Source organism: Rattus norvegicus, chromosome 10 (assembly GCF_021556685.1).
Source record: "Rattus norvegicus strain SHRSP/BbbUtx chromosome 10, alternate assembly SHRSP_T2T, whole genome shotgun sequence".
In the NCBI taxonomy this organism is placed as follows: Eukaryota; Metazoa; Chordata; class Mammalia; order Rodentia; family Muridae; genus Rattus; species Rattus norvegicus.
The window spans coordinates 76,275,637-76,292,228 of record NC_141543.1 but is presented as its reverse complement, the minus strand read 5'-3'; the positions used below and the strand labels follow the sequence as shown (position 1 = coordinate 76,292,228).

Below are 16,592 nucleotides of genomic sequence, written 5' to 3'. Positions count from 1 at the left end.
TGAGGTCCTGGACCACTGCAGAAACACCATATTCATTTATCTAGACTGACACCGGATCTTTTTTCCACATTTATGATTTTTATAAAAGGTGAACCTGTTTCAACCCATGCCATGTCGACGCCAGCATGAACAACTGTAAATCGTTTGCTACCCTGGATAGATCTTGACACTGAACATGAAAAGCTGGTCTCTTCTGCTGTCACCAGGAGGAACATGCCCATAGGACTCCTGAAATACTTCTCTCTGGTGCCTCATTGTGGCTTGAAAATTTCTCACCTGCACAAACACTTGAGCCAAAGTGAGCGGCTCTTCCAATGAACCTGAAATCCCTTTCCTTTCCGTCGCCTTCCAGCTCCCACGCCATCTACTGTGGAGTGCAGGGAACCATCCTACCTCCCCACTCTCAGTGTATACATAACCCTGGAACACTGATGACCTGTTCTTCTTTTTCTCTTGTCTTTAATATTTTAACCATTTTGAGAACTAAAATTACTAACAACAGATTTACAATTCCAGTTCAGATAATTAAACCTCAATACTACTCTGCCTACCACGCTCAACTCTAACTTGGTTGCTTGGGTGTCTTAGTAATTAACAGCACTAAGAGGCAAGTGTCCTGAATAGTATACTGACTCTCACTGCCTTCTCTACTTTCTTCAGGAAACACTGTTTCCAAAATTCCTCCTCATGAGTACAAAGAGAACAACCTTCCTGGTTTCCTCTGTGATGAGTTATAGATAGAACATTTTGTTTTTCACATAAACAACTAAAATGTCTGCCTCTGTGATTCCCAGAAATATGTCTAGAACAACAGAACTAGAACAGAATTCCTACTTACTCACAAAGAAGGAAATAAAAGTTTCTCTAAATAAATAAATAAATAAATAAGTTTGTTTTATTCTAAACACTTGACTGAAATATTTTGCCACCTGCAATTATCAAAACCAAGCTTAAGAGTTTGTAGTCTTAATCCTGTTTTTGTACCTGAAATGGAAGACAGGCTGAATTAAAATAATTAATCTTTTTGTATTGGCTTCATATATGTGGGTGTTTGTGTGACTGTGTGTATGTGCACCACCTACAATGGCATCAGATTCTTGGGAATGAAGTTACAGTTGTGAGTCAGCATCTAGGGAATAGGAGTTGAACACAAATGTCCTAGAAGACCCTACAGTGCTCGTAACAACTGAGTTGGGGAAGGGCTGGAAAGAAGGCTCAGAAGTCAAGAAAATTAAATAATGAAATAAAAGCAGATTAGTAATAAAACTAAAGAGTTAAACTTTTTTATGTAGTGGTCAGTTGAGGACTCAAGGACACTGAAGGGAGTGTTTGGTTTCATCACAGCAATGAGGGCCAGGTGCCAGTCTGAGTACAATGTCAGTCAGGACTGAGAAAGAATGATTAAACAACAAAGAAGGAAGAATAAAACAATGGAGATTAACAGTTAAAAAAAAAACAAAGAACAAAAACCTGTAAAAATATTAAACAATAGAAAGTACATAAAATAAGAAAAGTCTTGATAATAAGAGAAATGTTCAAAGAAAAGTCTCTTTAAGAACACACTGTAGGGGCAAGAATGCAATAGGACGAAGAAGTGGCAATGGGGAGTCCCTCACACGTAAAAAAGACAAGGAACAGGAGCTCCAGACCCAAGACAGGAGATCCAAATTCATCTTATAGACTTTCTAGAAAGGGGCATAAAAGAAAACAGTAGAGAAAAAAATTATGAGGTGTTGAAAGCAGAGGCCACCGGGAATAGACGGTGCAGCAAGGGAAGGACAGGGCTAATTAATGGTAAGAAGAGAGAGATGGATTAACAGTTCCAACAGGGCCTGGATCATGGCATCCAGTCAACTGCTGCTGGTTTACAAAACAGCAGGGCACACATGCTCCAGGGCAGGAGGGCTGGGACCACAGTGACAACACTTCTGAAATAGGACGACTAGGAAGCTTCTTCGCATAGCAGGAATCACACAGGGACTGGAGATCTACACAAAAGAGCTGTATATTGATAGTGAAACACAGTCGCATTCCTTGTGAAGAATTTGGAGAATAAGCCACAGAAAACACAACAGAATGAAGAGATGCCACAGCATCTGCTCCCAGGGTACCCAGACTCAAGCCTTGATTGTAGTAACTGAAAAGCTGAGAGCACACTGCCCTCTAGAGGCACGTGACATGCACCACTAAATGATAAAACTTATTGCTCATGATCTGCGAATGCAAATTTGTATTCATAAGCAGAAACAAGCAAAATGAAAGGATTATATTTGTATCAAGTGCTAATTACATTAAATTGGCATTTCTTTTATGTTTGCTTGTGGCATTTATTTTATAGGAGTTTAAACATCATAAATATTACAGTATTTAAACTGGGTTTAATGTTATTTTTAAATCATTGTAGTGTGTACAGAACTGTACTTGAACAGGCTTCTGAGGGATTTCGCAGCTTACCTTACTTCTCACACACAGGGCATTAGGGACTCCTTCGTTTGGCTAGTGGGAGTGAATGCCTGCTTGTGTGTGTGCATGCCCTTCAGTCTGTCCGTGCACACCTGTGACTAGAAGTCCCAGGCCACAGTTCTTGTTCTACTGCTCTCCCGTCCCCAGGGTCTCTCAGCTTGCTCCAGAGATCCTCATGACTACTCCTCCTGAGTGCTGGAACTAGAGATGGGCCCTGCAGGACAACCTTGCATTTATGTAGCAAAAAACTACACATTGAGCCGTTTCCTTAGGCACTGTATATGCCCCTCTCCATACTTCTGTGAGATGTAAACTGCTAGAAAGAATATGAGCTACTACAGCTGCTTTCTTCCTTTGATAGTTTTTCAATTAGTGATTAAAATATAATTTGAAAATGGTTTATCACATAGTAGCAGCATAGGCTGGTCCCAAATTCATAACAATCCTCCTGCCTCAGCCTCCAGAGTACTTAATCACCGGCTTGTGTCACCACATCTTAGCTTCCTATGTGGTTTTAATTAGACATCTTGCTGTGTGAGGCCACCCTTCTCCAAACATTTGCATAAAGAACTCATCTGCTATCTCTGCACAATGACAGAAAATGATGTGGAAATATTTAAAATGTGTATGGTGTTGGTGTATAGTAAATGTCAAAATGAGCACAGAGTTATGCCAACAATTTCAGAGGATGCCTCAGGAGCCAGGAAAACATTAGGTTTTTAAAACAACAGATTAGAAGCAAGGCTGCACTGACCTCAGGCAACAGGCTACAGGAGTGAGCAAACCCCAGGTGCTAAGCGACCCAAGGAGGGCTCTCCCACATGACGCGTCTGCACCATTTATATACTCTGTGTCAGATGAGGCATGAAATTTAAAGCAGAACTTCAGTGCACATGATTGATTTTTCTTGGCAAAAATTAAAACACTCATGGAAACTTCAGTCCACAAGTAAACAGTGATTCGGAGGAACAGTCGGACTCTCCCAAGGAGGCGGAGCTGTGTGAGGCGGAGCTCTGTGGCTGCTTCATGTTTACAGTGTGATGCGGTCTATATCAAGAAAACTCCCTATCGACCAAAGTAAATAACTACAACAAACCATCAGATGAAGGCTGTAAACAGCTTCCAAGTGGTAAGACACGAATGCCGTGCACACAGATGCTAAAAAGCCAGAAATACTGCTGGACTTGTAAGCCTTTTGCTGAAACATAGCAGTTCTGGGTCCAAGAAACAAGAGCCCCCGTCAAAGTCCTCAAATCTCAGGTTGGGAGGGAGCAGAATCTGGAATTCAGTTGTTAGATGCTCAGGCCTAGCAGAACTCCTTCCTCAGACCAAGCCAGAAGGAAGCTGGGTTAGGTGGACACGCTGAAACCTTGGGAGGTAGAGGTAGGAAGGGGATCAGTGGACTGCCCAGTGTAGGAGAGAACAATGGTTTATTTAGTAATAAATAAAACAATGGTTTATTTAGTAATCTAGGTTAGCCTGGGGTATAGGAGAGACCCTGTGACTCATAAACACATGTATACACAAATACACAGACACACACACACAAACCCAAATACATGTGCACTCAGAAAGTCTATGGCCCTCTAAGAAAACCATGAATGACCAGCCTAGGTCCACCTGCCCTCTCTGGCTGAACCTTGTCACCTCCTCGCCGTTGTCCGAACCTTGTCACCTCCTCGCCGTTGTCCCCACTCTCACACTGTGGTCTCCTTCATACAAATCTCCCCTCAGAGCGCCCAAATCAGTCTTCTCTCACTCCTATCTCTAAAACCCTTCTCTGAGTTCCCATCTTACTCTGAGATACATACCTCACTACACAGGGGCCACTGTGCTTGACCAGAGCAGCTGCCCTGCTGGTCCCTGAGCACAGCAGGCATATTCTCAGCTCACGACTTAGAAGCTCTGCTGTCCACTCGGAGCCATTAGGTCTTTGCTAAAAATCACCACAGTGACATTCACAGATAGGATGAAGATTTAAACTTGAAATCATTTCAAGACATTTCCTAATTTCTTTTATTCTTTTCGAGACAGGGTCTCAGGATATACACCTGACTGGCCTTGTACCCACATACATCTGTCTCTAACTCCAGAGCTCAAAGATTAAAGGTATGCAATCCCACAGCCTGTGTCCCCTCCCCTTCCTTAAATTTGTCAATAGCTGCACGAAAACACTTATTCTGATTTGCTGACCGTTATTTACTTGCTCTCAGAAGAGCCTCCACCCATACCTTAAAAATGATAGTAAGTAATTCACCATGGTTGTACGTGACCGCCCTGCATGTGTCAAATGAGCAGCAATGTCACTATGAATAAAAGTCTCCTCGCTTTGATAAGTTATTATTTAAATCAAAACTGGTTTTTAATACATGAATGAAAATGCCATTATGCAACTGTTTGTGTTAGCGTAAAGAATAATTAAGAAAAATAACAAAATAAGCTGTTTCTCTGGGGATAACTTCTTTGATTCTACATGTTACCACCTAGTACACATGGGGCCAACATAACAAGTGAAAACACGAAGATTCTGCGATCCTTAACATCAATAAGAGATAACAACACTGAGGTGGAGCTGAAGAAATGCAGTTCCAGGCGGCTACTCTGATAAGCAGCAGGGCTGTGAGGAAAACTGCAGGTAAGGAAACACAAGGTGAGGGAGCTCCCAAGAGTGAATGCAAATGGGGCTGAGTCAAACCCTTGGTGGGATATGATGGAGGTCAGATTGAGGACATTCACCACCCGAACTGGCTAACAGCCTAATGAGACACAGTTTTCACTGTGTTCGAGGATCAAATATGGGTAATGAGGAAAATGGCTTCATTAGCTTCTTTCAAATAAGGATAGAGGTAAGCAAAATGGGTGAGGGGAGAAATAATCATCAAAGATTCACTATTTCTGAATGATGGACCATTCGCAAATCTAGAAAAAGCTGTATGCTCTGAGAATAACACTTATCAGTTATAAATAAATATAATTATTAAGGAAAAAGGTGCTCTGGTACATTTAGCATGGCGGCATAGCGATGGGTGAAATCACATTACAGCGGTGCTACTGTCAAAGGCAAGGCCAGGGTAAGCACAGACCGCATCTGAGGATTCAGAAACTGTAGACATTCTGGGTATTATTTCAGATGTAGCAGTTTGATGTGAAAAAGGACTATGGCACTTGCCTCCAGCCACGGCTCATGTCACCGTCATATGCTCTCCATATTCACAATAAAAGCTAATGTTCATTTTCACTAAGGCATAAAGGTTCCTATGCCCCCTCATGAATCTCAACATACGAATGCTTCCTCTATTCTAAAGACCAGGCAATGAGATAGGAAAAGAGAGATTTATAAGAATATACTTCAAGTAAATAAACATCCTTTGGAAATTAAAAAAAAAAGATAACATAATCCTAACCTAAACTGGATTGGCTCCAAAAAACTAAAAGGAAATACCCTATATCAATTGTTATTTAACAGTTTCCTTTACTTTGCTAAAAAGAGCGCAAACAGCGCAATGCAGCCAAGACATGATTCATTTTCAAGATGAATCCCTCCCTGCTCCGAGGTTTACATTGTTTTCAACCAGCATCAGACTGTTTACCCACACAAACTGTAAATACATCATTTTTAGAACTAACCAACAACAATGCCCATTTTGTTTTGACATGGAAGACACAAGGAGAACATGAAGAGAAACAACCACTGCTCTGGTTGAGGTCTGTTCCTCCAAAAAGTGTAAGGTGGGCTACAAGAAGATGTCTCGAAGTGTTGCCAGAAGAAAAGTGGCATGTAAGGGCCACTGACCAGCTCTAAGGCACAGAAAGAGAGGGAAGGGCGTCAGAGGTGAAGAATAACTGGTAAGAAACTGCTTGAAGCCTAAGTGACTCCCTGCTGCAGGGGGAGATGTTCCAGAGATGGGGGTGGGCGTTGACAGAATGAGTTCCTGTTTAAATGATGTTTTATTTTACAGGAGTCTCTACTGTGGTCACCATAATTACTCCATGTAAAAATATCTCAGTCTTAAGATCGGAGTCCATGCAACTCTCCAGAAAATAAGTATCAACATGTTAAGTCTTCCTGAAGGAATGTGATGTGTGGCACGGCCACTCTGGGGTCAACTATCCGGTGAAGAGCCACTTGTCTGGGCACGCTGGAGGACATCTATAATACAGCTCTCCAGAGGGTAAGGCTACTGTGGGCTATATTTGTGAGACCTTATAAACATGAAACAGAAGAAGAAAAACACCAGAAAAGTTCCACATATGGAATGGCTGAGAATTTCCAATCCAAAATGAATATACATTTTTAACAAGAAACATTAGAAAATGCTCATTGCATCATCTGAATTAATAATTTCCAAACCAGAAACCACATGAGTGTACGTTAGTAATGTCAGGCACAATAACCGACAGCCACCGGCAGCATGTCTGCACAAAGAAATGCGTGAGCAGGTGAAGTAGAACCTTTCAAAAAGGTTCCTCAAACACTTCAAAACCAACTGAGTTAACTGTCAGCCACATAAAACAACTCTCAGAACAGCTCAGTACATACAGTCTAAGGTGGAAAGCACAATTCAAAGAGAACCAAGGCTACAGTTTGAAGAGCAACCATCTTCCAACATGAACAGAACTTATAAAATGAAATTACAGAAACAAAACACATCAACAACATAAAGTCCATTTACATCAAATTTTACAAATGCAAGTGAATACCATAAAAGGCAGAACAGTGGTTTAGTATTATGAAGAAGTGGACAAGGAATGATTTTGGTGATGTTTCATTTACTGCTCAGGAAGAAGGCATTGGGGTCTGAGATTTGCCCTGCTATATAACATATGGGAGGAATCCCAGAGAACTCTACTTAAACAGGAAGTACAAGTACACAGTCAATGACAAGTCTATTGGAACAACAAATATTTCTTACTGAACAGCCGTACCACGCCAGTACACTAAGAATGTTCTGGAATACATACTTCAAATGTTATGAAAACAGACTCAATCTCAAACAAAATATCCCTTACATACTGAAAAAGCAAAGCAGTTAAAATAGCAAGAAAGAGATCACTGTGATCGTTGTGATTCATACTTATTAATTGATTTAATGAATATGAATTTCTTAACTATGCTCAGCATAAACAGAAAATCTGCATCCGATTCCATGTGATAGAGCAAGAGGCTACTGGGAAGTAGCATGAGAGGAGAGCGTGTTTACCATGCAGCGGGGAGCCGGAAGGGCTGCTGGACAGGCCTGGGACAGGACTACAGCGGCCGCCTTGCTTAGATGTCAGCTCTTGTTCAATCTCTTCCAGCCCAGCACTTTTCTGGAAACGGCTCATGCGATTCACTACTCGCGGTGACATGTGTGTGCGGACACAAGGCTGGCCACCATAAGGGTTGATGGGGAAAACGTGGGAAGTACCCCGGAGGGTACTGACCACCACCCAACGACAATCATGGCTGAAACAGATGTCCTGAACCTAGGAAGGAGGAAAGAGACAAAAACAGCTGTAGTCACTCGGGTGTACCTGAGGACAAGCATAAATGGAAATACAATCAGAAAGGTTGCCTCCTTAGCTAATTTGTGTAAGAATAGGTGACAAATGTATAAAATATTTTATAGGTCCCCAGCCCCTGTGTGGGAATCAGATAAAACCTGGAAGGAAGGGCTCCACTCCCTGCCATTTAAAGTGAGAGGCGGAAATCAGGACCTTGATTGCCTCCTGCAACTGACCCAGAGAGCTTTGTGAAATAGATACCGTGTGTTCAAGGAGGAGGTGGCTCTGAGGAACAGGCCTACCACAAAAATATGAGAGCCTAGGTTCAGAGCCCCAGAACCGCTAAAATAAAATCAGGTATGGCCATGTATGGCTGTAACCAAAAGTGCCACTGTGCGGAGGAGGGGCCTGGGTGGATCCCAGGAGATTGCTGGTAAGCTGGTCTACCAAATCAGTGAACTCCAGCCCAGTGGGGCCCCTTGTCTCAAATGATAAGGGGGAGAAGAAAGACCGCTGGAATCTACTTCCAGTCTGCACACAGGAGTAAAGACTCCACCCTCACATGGCTCACTCTCCTAAGAGGTTTTCTATTAAGTACAGCAGAGTAGATAATGCAATGTTACTGATTCAATCACTTGCTTAACTACTAATGGTTTATCACACAATTCACCAGGAATGAAGAGAGAGAGGAGGATTTGTGGGTATGGCTCTCAGGAGACATGAAACCTTGTCTCAACAAATAAAACAAAAGATCAGACCTGAGATGTCTTGTGTATCAATATAAGACACATCAACACAGTTGGGTATGTGTGTTATTCTATAACTGAGGCAGGATGACTGCTGTGGTCTCAAGGTCACATAGAACTACACAGCAAGACTAATTAATTCAAAGTGGAACTTTTTAAATCCAACAAATGTATTTAAAAACTAAAGGATTCCTTAGAGATCCCTGTTTTCACAGTGATAATTCTGGCTCCATCACTGAAGACAGGTCATGAGTCTGTGGTGATTCAGGAAACAACATTTCGATAACTAACAGAGCCACTGTGCACTGTTCTAACCCGGGGACTAAGCAGCATTGTATATCCAGAGATGAACTGTGCTCTCGGCACCACACTCCTAAGTGCTATTCAGAATTAGGCATGGTGGTAAAAGCCAAGGACTCCAATACTGGGAAGACACTGCAGCTGGTAGGGTTTGCCCTTTAGAGTGAGACCCTAGCTCAAAACAACAACACAAGCCCAGAACTACAAAAGCAAACCCCAAATGCCTCAGATTGCAGCAGAGAAAGGATGTTTCCATGAGCACAAGTTCCTTACATCTAAGGTCAACAAGCTTGACCTTAGCAAGCTCTGCCTGTAACAGGCCAGACAGCAACGTTTCCCTCTATAGATGTATTGTGTAAGTGCTTGCAGGAACACGGAGTAAACAGTAAGATATGGCTAATAGCAGACAGTTTTGGGCTGTCATACCATCTTCACTGTGATCACTGAGGAACTGAAAGTAGAAAAGGCCTCAGAACTCTACAGTAAAGAGTCAGGACTAGAGGTGGCTGAGTTGAGAAGATTCACCACAGTGCGTGCGTGCGCCTACACGTGCGCACACACACTTAATTCATAGAGAGTTTTGACAGGAAACCTGCAGTGAGTTAGAACAAGAGGCTCATCTGACAACTCAACAGCAATAAATGCCGTGGTGAAGGCGAGGGACGGTGAGTCCCGACTCTAACTGATGGGATGGGCCACAGGCTGTGTCTAGGGCATTTCCAGCGATGCTTAACTGAGGGAGGGAGACCTATAGGGAATGTGGGCAGCACGGGTCTGGGGCCCAGACTTATCAGCAGGAGAAGAGGGTGAAGCACCTGTACCCACATCTCTGATTGCTCTGAGGTCGCACTGTGACCAGTCACCTCCCATCCCTGCTCCCTTGACTTTCCCACCATGGTCTCCACCCACCCTCAACTGTCAGGCAAACAAGTCCTTTCTGAGTTGCTTCTTGTCAGGTGTTTCATCATAGCAATGAGAAAAGTAACTCATTGTTGGTGATAATATATGATTGCCACAGAAAATTACATAGAGACACACTTACATCCAACACCCAGAGATGACTTACTATCTAGAAGTACAAGTAATTCTGAATGCATGATGTTTAACTATGTACCACCTAAAACACAAGACTCTAAAAGTAATCCAATAAAATAACAAGTTAGCCAAAACAAATGTTTATGCCCTCTTTCCCTAATTTTCAGACATGTCTTGGCTTAAAGAAAGACCCCCTCACTGCCTCGCCAACTGTGGCACATGCTTAGTAACATGTGAATGAGTTAGAACAAGCATCAAGTTAGGCCAGCATCTCCTTTCCCCAAAGTGTGTGTGCTGTGATCTGGGAGTCAATTATCATACAGGGCTGCAGAATTCTGGTAAAGTCTGAGCTTTTCTGATAACAGATATTAATAGCACTAGAGTTTGGGATGATAAGACTGAGTCGGGGGTGGGGTAGCACGCACATATCACCACAGCATGGTAGAGGCTGAGTCAGAAGAAAAGCGGCTAAGAAGAGGAACACTTGAGGAAGTTCTCATCATTATGATGAGAACAGCAGTTTTTTTAAAAAAATCTATTGCCTCTGTTCCCTGCTCATTGTAAACAGCACAGTATGGCTAATAGCTGAACTGGCAATCCCATAAGAGAAGGAGTGAGGTAGGAGAAGAGAATGCTTGGATAAGAACTCTAAGGATCAAAATGCCTAAACTCTTAGATGAACCTGGAAAGGACAACTTTAAAATAAATAGATCAATGACCAGGGTGCAGTGGGACATGTCTTTAAGCCAGCATGGGTTGGAGAGGCAGGTGCATCTTGGGAGGACCCGAGTCTGAGGCTACCTTTTTCTACGTAGTCAGTTTCAGGACAGGCAAGGCTACACAGAGAGACCTGTCTCAAAGAACAGACAGGCAGGCAGGCAGGCAGACAGACACACACAGACACAGACACACACACACACACACACACACACACACACACAGAGAGAGAGAGAGAGAGAGAGAGAGAGAGAGAGAGAGAGAGAACAAGAAAAGCTACTCAATTCTAAAGAGCTTGAGTCTAAATCATCAGAGGACACGACATTTATTTAGGAAACACAGGAATGTAGAAAGTGGAGATTTGGTGTGAGACCTGGAATACAAATTCTGCATAGTCCCAACTACATACTTGAGTTTTTTGTTTTTTTTTAAATCCTTTGGAATCAAGAAAAACACCTATCTCCCATAAGGCTGTATACATGCCAAGTTATAGCCAATTTAATGGAAACAGAAACAGGTTGAAGGAGACATTGGGATGTGAGCTAATGGGGTGGTCTACACAAATCTTTTCCTTAATGTTTGCATTTGTTTCCTCCTCACTTTATTTGCTCAATAGAGGATAGAAAGATCGTGGGGTGTTTCATAGATTTTTTTTTTCATGTAAAAATTTGGTATGGAAGGACATGACTTGAAGCAGAAAGGGGAGCTGACAGTTAGAGTAAGACCTTTCCTGCCCTGCCGAGACATAACAACAAACTAGATTTTAACCACAGAAGTGGATACCTGACAACCTACCACACAGCTCTAAGATGTGGAGAGTAGTTAACCCGTGTCGACGATGGCGGCCGGCAAGCTTATAGGCAGCATGTGGCGTAGTGCCTGGCCATGTGCAGGGGCCCGGTGGTGAGCTCTCATTATGTCATGTAACAGACACGTTGGAATACAAAAGTCTCAAAGTTCAACACCACCCCACCACCCCCCAGAAATGAAGTCTCTGTGCTAAGTGGCAGGCTTGGATTATTTTTAATTCATAAATAAAGATTTCAAAATAAACAGAAATGTTAATTCTGTTTGGTCTTGAGGACTTTTAGCAAATCTTCAAATAAGGAACACACTTTGTTGGCTAATTTTTCTGTCCCAGTATTTAGTGAGAGAGTGGAAACCGATCCTGGGAAGGCTTGGGGAAGGGTATCAGATAAGCAGTAGGGAAGAGGCAAAAGACAATTTCAACACAGTACAGACCAGGATCTCAACTCTCACATTTCTAAGTTGGAAATATGAGCTTAGCCCCCAAGCATGTAAAATATTTGACATTAATTTATTTGAAAAAAAAACTATAAAAAGTGTGACTTTAAATTTTATTTAGTACAACTATTAAAATTTTCTTCATCAAAGACATGAAATCCTCCATGTTTTCTGACAATAATCTAACCACAAATTAACAGAAATATAAAGGAATGGGGGGGACTAGCATGGTCATTAAACGACACATTATTAAGTCACCCGCAGATCAAAGGAAAAGCCTCACAGACTGACAGAAACATGGGGGCCAATGAAGATGAATCAGAACATACGGCACAGCCCCAGTGCAGTGTGGGAGTCACAGCCAGGGACTGTTACCTAGGAAGGACTCAAGAACGCTCACACACCCAAGGAGTCAGAAGAAAGAAAAAATTCAATAGGAGAGTGGCCAGGATGAGAGCTAAAACCAATAGTATGGAAAACAGACAAAACCAAACAAATCAGGAACTATTCAAAACTGAAAAAAGAAAAGAAAAATTCTAGCAGACTGGAAGATGCAAGAGAAGGACACTCACACCTAAAGGACAGTGTGGGCTGAGAACCACATACCCAGCAGGCGCCTAGCAAGCCATACCTGAACATCTCTATCTAAAGGGACTAACGGAAAAACACAGCAGGTCCTCAAAACGTATAGCCTGTCAGGCACAGCAAAGGAGCTCAGAGCGTATGACCTTCTGTTTGAGACAAAGAAGAGTCCCCACAATGATTTTTCCGAGGCAACTAACCCTACCTGTGTAAAGTATACAGGAGAAAACCTTCAGGTCTAAGGTCAGGCAACCATTCTTCATCTTTCTCACAATCTATGCACATCAAACTAAGTTCTGCTCTGTGAGTTAACATCAGAAGAAGAAAAGAGACAGGTTACTGGAGGAGGAGACTGCAAACCACTTGCTTCACACTCACTGGAGAAAAAGGTAAGGAATCTCATCAAAACCAAAGCCAAGGCACACCACACGCATCTTCTCTAGAAGTCTCTCCCTCTCCCTCTCCCTCTCCCTCTCCCTCTCCCTCTCCCTCTCCCTCTCCCTCTCCCTCTCCCTCTCCCTCTCCCTCTCCCTCTCCCTCTCCCTCTCCCTCTCCCTCTCCTCTTCCTCCTCCTTCTTCTTTTTCTTCTCTCTCTCTCTCTCTCTCTCTCTCTCTCTCTCTCTCTCTCTCTCTCTCTGTCAGTCAGTCAGTCAATAAATGCAACAGTAACTAAAACTTTATAAAAGTTATAACAAGAGAATTACTGTGAATTCCTGATCTGCCAATGAGTCCAAGGACTACAAGAACTGCACAGTGAGATGCTGTCTTTTTTAAAAGAAGTTAAAACAAGCCAAGCGTGGTGTCATGAAACATATAATCTCAGCATTTGTGAGGTGATAAGATTTCAGAGATAGCCTGGGCTACAGAAGACTCTGTCTCAAACACATCAACAAACTGAACAAAAGACCCCAAAACACCTTTAAGAGGAGAGCATTCTCACAAACTGTGCAAGGTAGAACAAGAGATAAACTGGCTACAAAAAGTGATCAGTTAAGAATTTTAAAATTGGTGGTACAGACACAACCTACACATACAAAAAATGCTACAAAATTGAATATACACACATCAGAACAAAAGACTCCATGCATATCTGGTTTATCTAAAAGAGAACGAAACGGTAGAATCAATCAAATTTAGAATATTGTGAAGCATTTTTCTCTCAAGTTGTGAGCATTATCAGGGCACATTAGAAGATTTATGAATCTTCTGGTGTTTTCTGTACAAGTGCTTGTAAAACTATAATCATTTCAATGCAAAAACAGAATGTGTTGCCATAGACATGGTTCCTGTGCCTGACTATCCATCCACGGTAGACATGAAGGCCACACAGAAATGCCAGAGATTGAGGTTGAAACATGGCTTTGTATAATCTTGCTTATAGGAGGAAGGCACATCCTGCTCTCCATAGACGTTCCCTAGAACACACCACAGCGTCATGGAGCTGTGGCTCTGAGACCAAAGACCTTAACCCATCTACAAGTCTGATTCGGTTGCTACCCAGAGAGTGGACAGCAACACCACATTACAGTTGTCACTGGTGTAAAGGCTAATGCTCACACCAAATATGCTGTGTTTCCATAAGGGACACACACAGGAATGTGTAGGTAGAAGGGTGGGACACATAGTTCAAATCAAGCAGCCATACACCACTGAGGAAGTCTGAACTGATTTAAATGCTTGTTTCAGAAATACTCACCTCCTACAGGTTCACAACTGACCACCTACCAGCCTTCCAGTTCTTTCTGTGCTGTCAGCAAGACCAACAGATAGTTCCATAAGGAACCCTGCATGAGATTAAGGCTACTGAAACCTTAGATGAGGCACTATCTCAGCGCAACATCGACACCTGCCCGAGGGAGAGGCTAAGTACCTCAATTTTCTTCTTCTTCTTCTTCCTCTTCCTCTTCCTCCTCTTCCTCCTCCTCCTCCTCCTCCACGAGGTTAGCTCTTTAAGGAGCTGCTAAATTCTAATCAGAGCTGGGAGGCAGGGTGTGCTGGCTCCACATTGGGACAGGTAAGTGAGAAGATGGAAGAGGTCCAAGTGGGCTCAAAGGCTCAAAGGGGAGTGGGTGAGGAAGGTCCAGGCTCCTGCGCTATCTCTCCTCAGTCACTGTTCAGTAGCCACTTGACCCACGAGCCCCTTTCAAAGCTCACTGAGGGCTGACTAAGACAGACATGGTGGTGTCCCCAAGGCCAGTAGAGCTGTCTAACCTCAGTAACTCAGAAGACTGAGGTAAGCAGCAATTAGCACTGGGGAATCAATAGGGGAAATTGTCTCTGTGTGAATCAGAGAAAGTCAGTGAAACTGGGCCAAGCACACCAGTTCATTTAATCTTGTCTACAAATGCTATTGGTTAACAAAATGGGTGAGTCCAAAGGCAGAGAGAAGCAGAGATGTACAGAATCAGACCAGCACAATGGATCCACACACACAATTACCGAGGGAAGGCAACACAGACTGGGAAGACACAGTGATCCCACAGGAGAACTGGAGAGACTGAGGAATGGCACCTCGACCATATCTCCAGTTTTTGCACTTCTATGCAAGGTATGATCATGGTAACATACATCTCATATCTCAGCACACCGCAGGTGAGGGTGTGAGGATCAGGAGGAGTTTGTGGTCATCCACACATGGGTCCAAAGTCTGAGGTCCATGACTGAAGGAAAAAGAACCAAAGTGGGGGCTGGTCAAGGCACTTTCCACCAACCCTGATGGAGAAATGCAGATGGAAGGAAAGAACTCACTCTGATTTCCACAAGAACACACACATGCACACAGAGAGACACAGAGACACACACATACAGACTGAATAAATAAATATTTAAGCCAAGTACAGGCATTCGCTATTCACTGCTCTCTATGGACACAGGAGCAACTGCCTCTCTCTATCACCATGGAGTGTGTCCTCCAGACCTGCAGACAAAGATGAAGCCTCCCTTCCTTGAGTTTCTTTTGTCAGTATTTTGACACATCTATGAGAAAAGCAGCTGACACGCTAGGCAAGCTCTGCCAACTAAACTAGCTGATGGCTCTCAAACAGAATCACAGATGCAAGGCAGCGCGTGTCTTCCCCTCCTAATGGCTTCTTTCAGAGGGCAAGTGTTTCACTTTAATCAGACGAAGTTTATAAATTGCATACTTTAATGGACTTTACTATTAGTGTTGCGCTTTTAAAAATCTGTGCCGAACCTGAGGGACATTAGTTTCTTCAGTTTTCTTATAAAAGCTCTATGGTTATTGGTTTCACACTTGTCCATCGTTCCTCTGAGTAAGGTGACAATCAAATGGCATATATGTCACAATGCTCCCAAATCCCTCCCAATTGTCTTGCATTTATTTGGTGCATTTTTGATTTGTACAGAGGTAAGGCCTCTGTACCTCATGTACCTCAAGGCCTCATGTACCGCTGGTGGGCCCACAACTCAACATGAAGACTAGGGCGGCCTTTGACTGCAGTTTTCCTCTGCCTAACACTTCTGAGCTCTGGGCCTTTAGACATGCAGCATACACACTGATGCTGGATTTATGTAAATTCAAAAAGTCTTTCGATAAGGAATAAACTACAGGGAAAAAATCTTACTGAGATTTTTTTTTTTTACAAACTCAGAGGAAACTGACATTGTAAAGCTGTAATGTTTATCATAGTCAGGCCTTTAATTATTCTCAGCAGGGCTTTCTAGTGGTCTCAGTATGGATATAAGGTATTATTATAGACACTGAGATCTATTTAAATTATCAACTAATTGTTAGGATGGAGAGAGAGAAAAACACATGCACACACAGAGAGATAAAAACAGAGAGAGACAGACACACACAGAGAGAGTGAGACAGAGAGAAAGACAAAGACAGAGAGAGAGTCCATGCATAAGTGAGTGAACTCAGGGTTTTGCCCATGCTAGGCAAATGCTGTAATTGCTATCCTACATCCCAGTCCTTTTTGTTCAATTTTCTGAGGCAGGGTCTTTCTGTTTTGCCCTCCTAAGTCACTGGGATTTTAGGCGTATACATCAGACTTG

The 16,592-nt window shown here is 42.8% G+C and overlaps 1 protein-coding gene and 1 long non-coding RNA gene across 25 annotated transcripts in view; one reads left to right on the top strand and one right to left on the bottom strand.

The window, feature by feature from the left end:
* Bcas3 (BCAS3, microtubule associated cell migration factor) overlaps positions 1-16,592 on the bottom strand; it is a 459,006-nt gene that overhangs the window by 292,388 nt on the left and 150,026 nt on the right. For all 24 annotated transcript variants that reach the window (XM_087573462.1, XM_087573456.1, XM_087573463.1 and 21 more), the window contains one exon: positions 7,665-7,929. In XM_087573462.1, the coding sequence (XP_087429588.1) occupies positions 7,665-7,929 (265 nt within the window). The remainder of the gene's footprint in view (positions 1-7,664; positions 7,930-16,592) is intronic.
* Positions 6,104-7,843, top strand: LOC148003019 (uncharacterized). The gene is made up of 2 exons (XR_015631900.1): positions 6,104-6,309; positions 6,423-7,843. It is a non-coding gene; the product is annotated as an uncharacterized LOC148003019 (long non-coding RNA).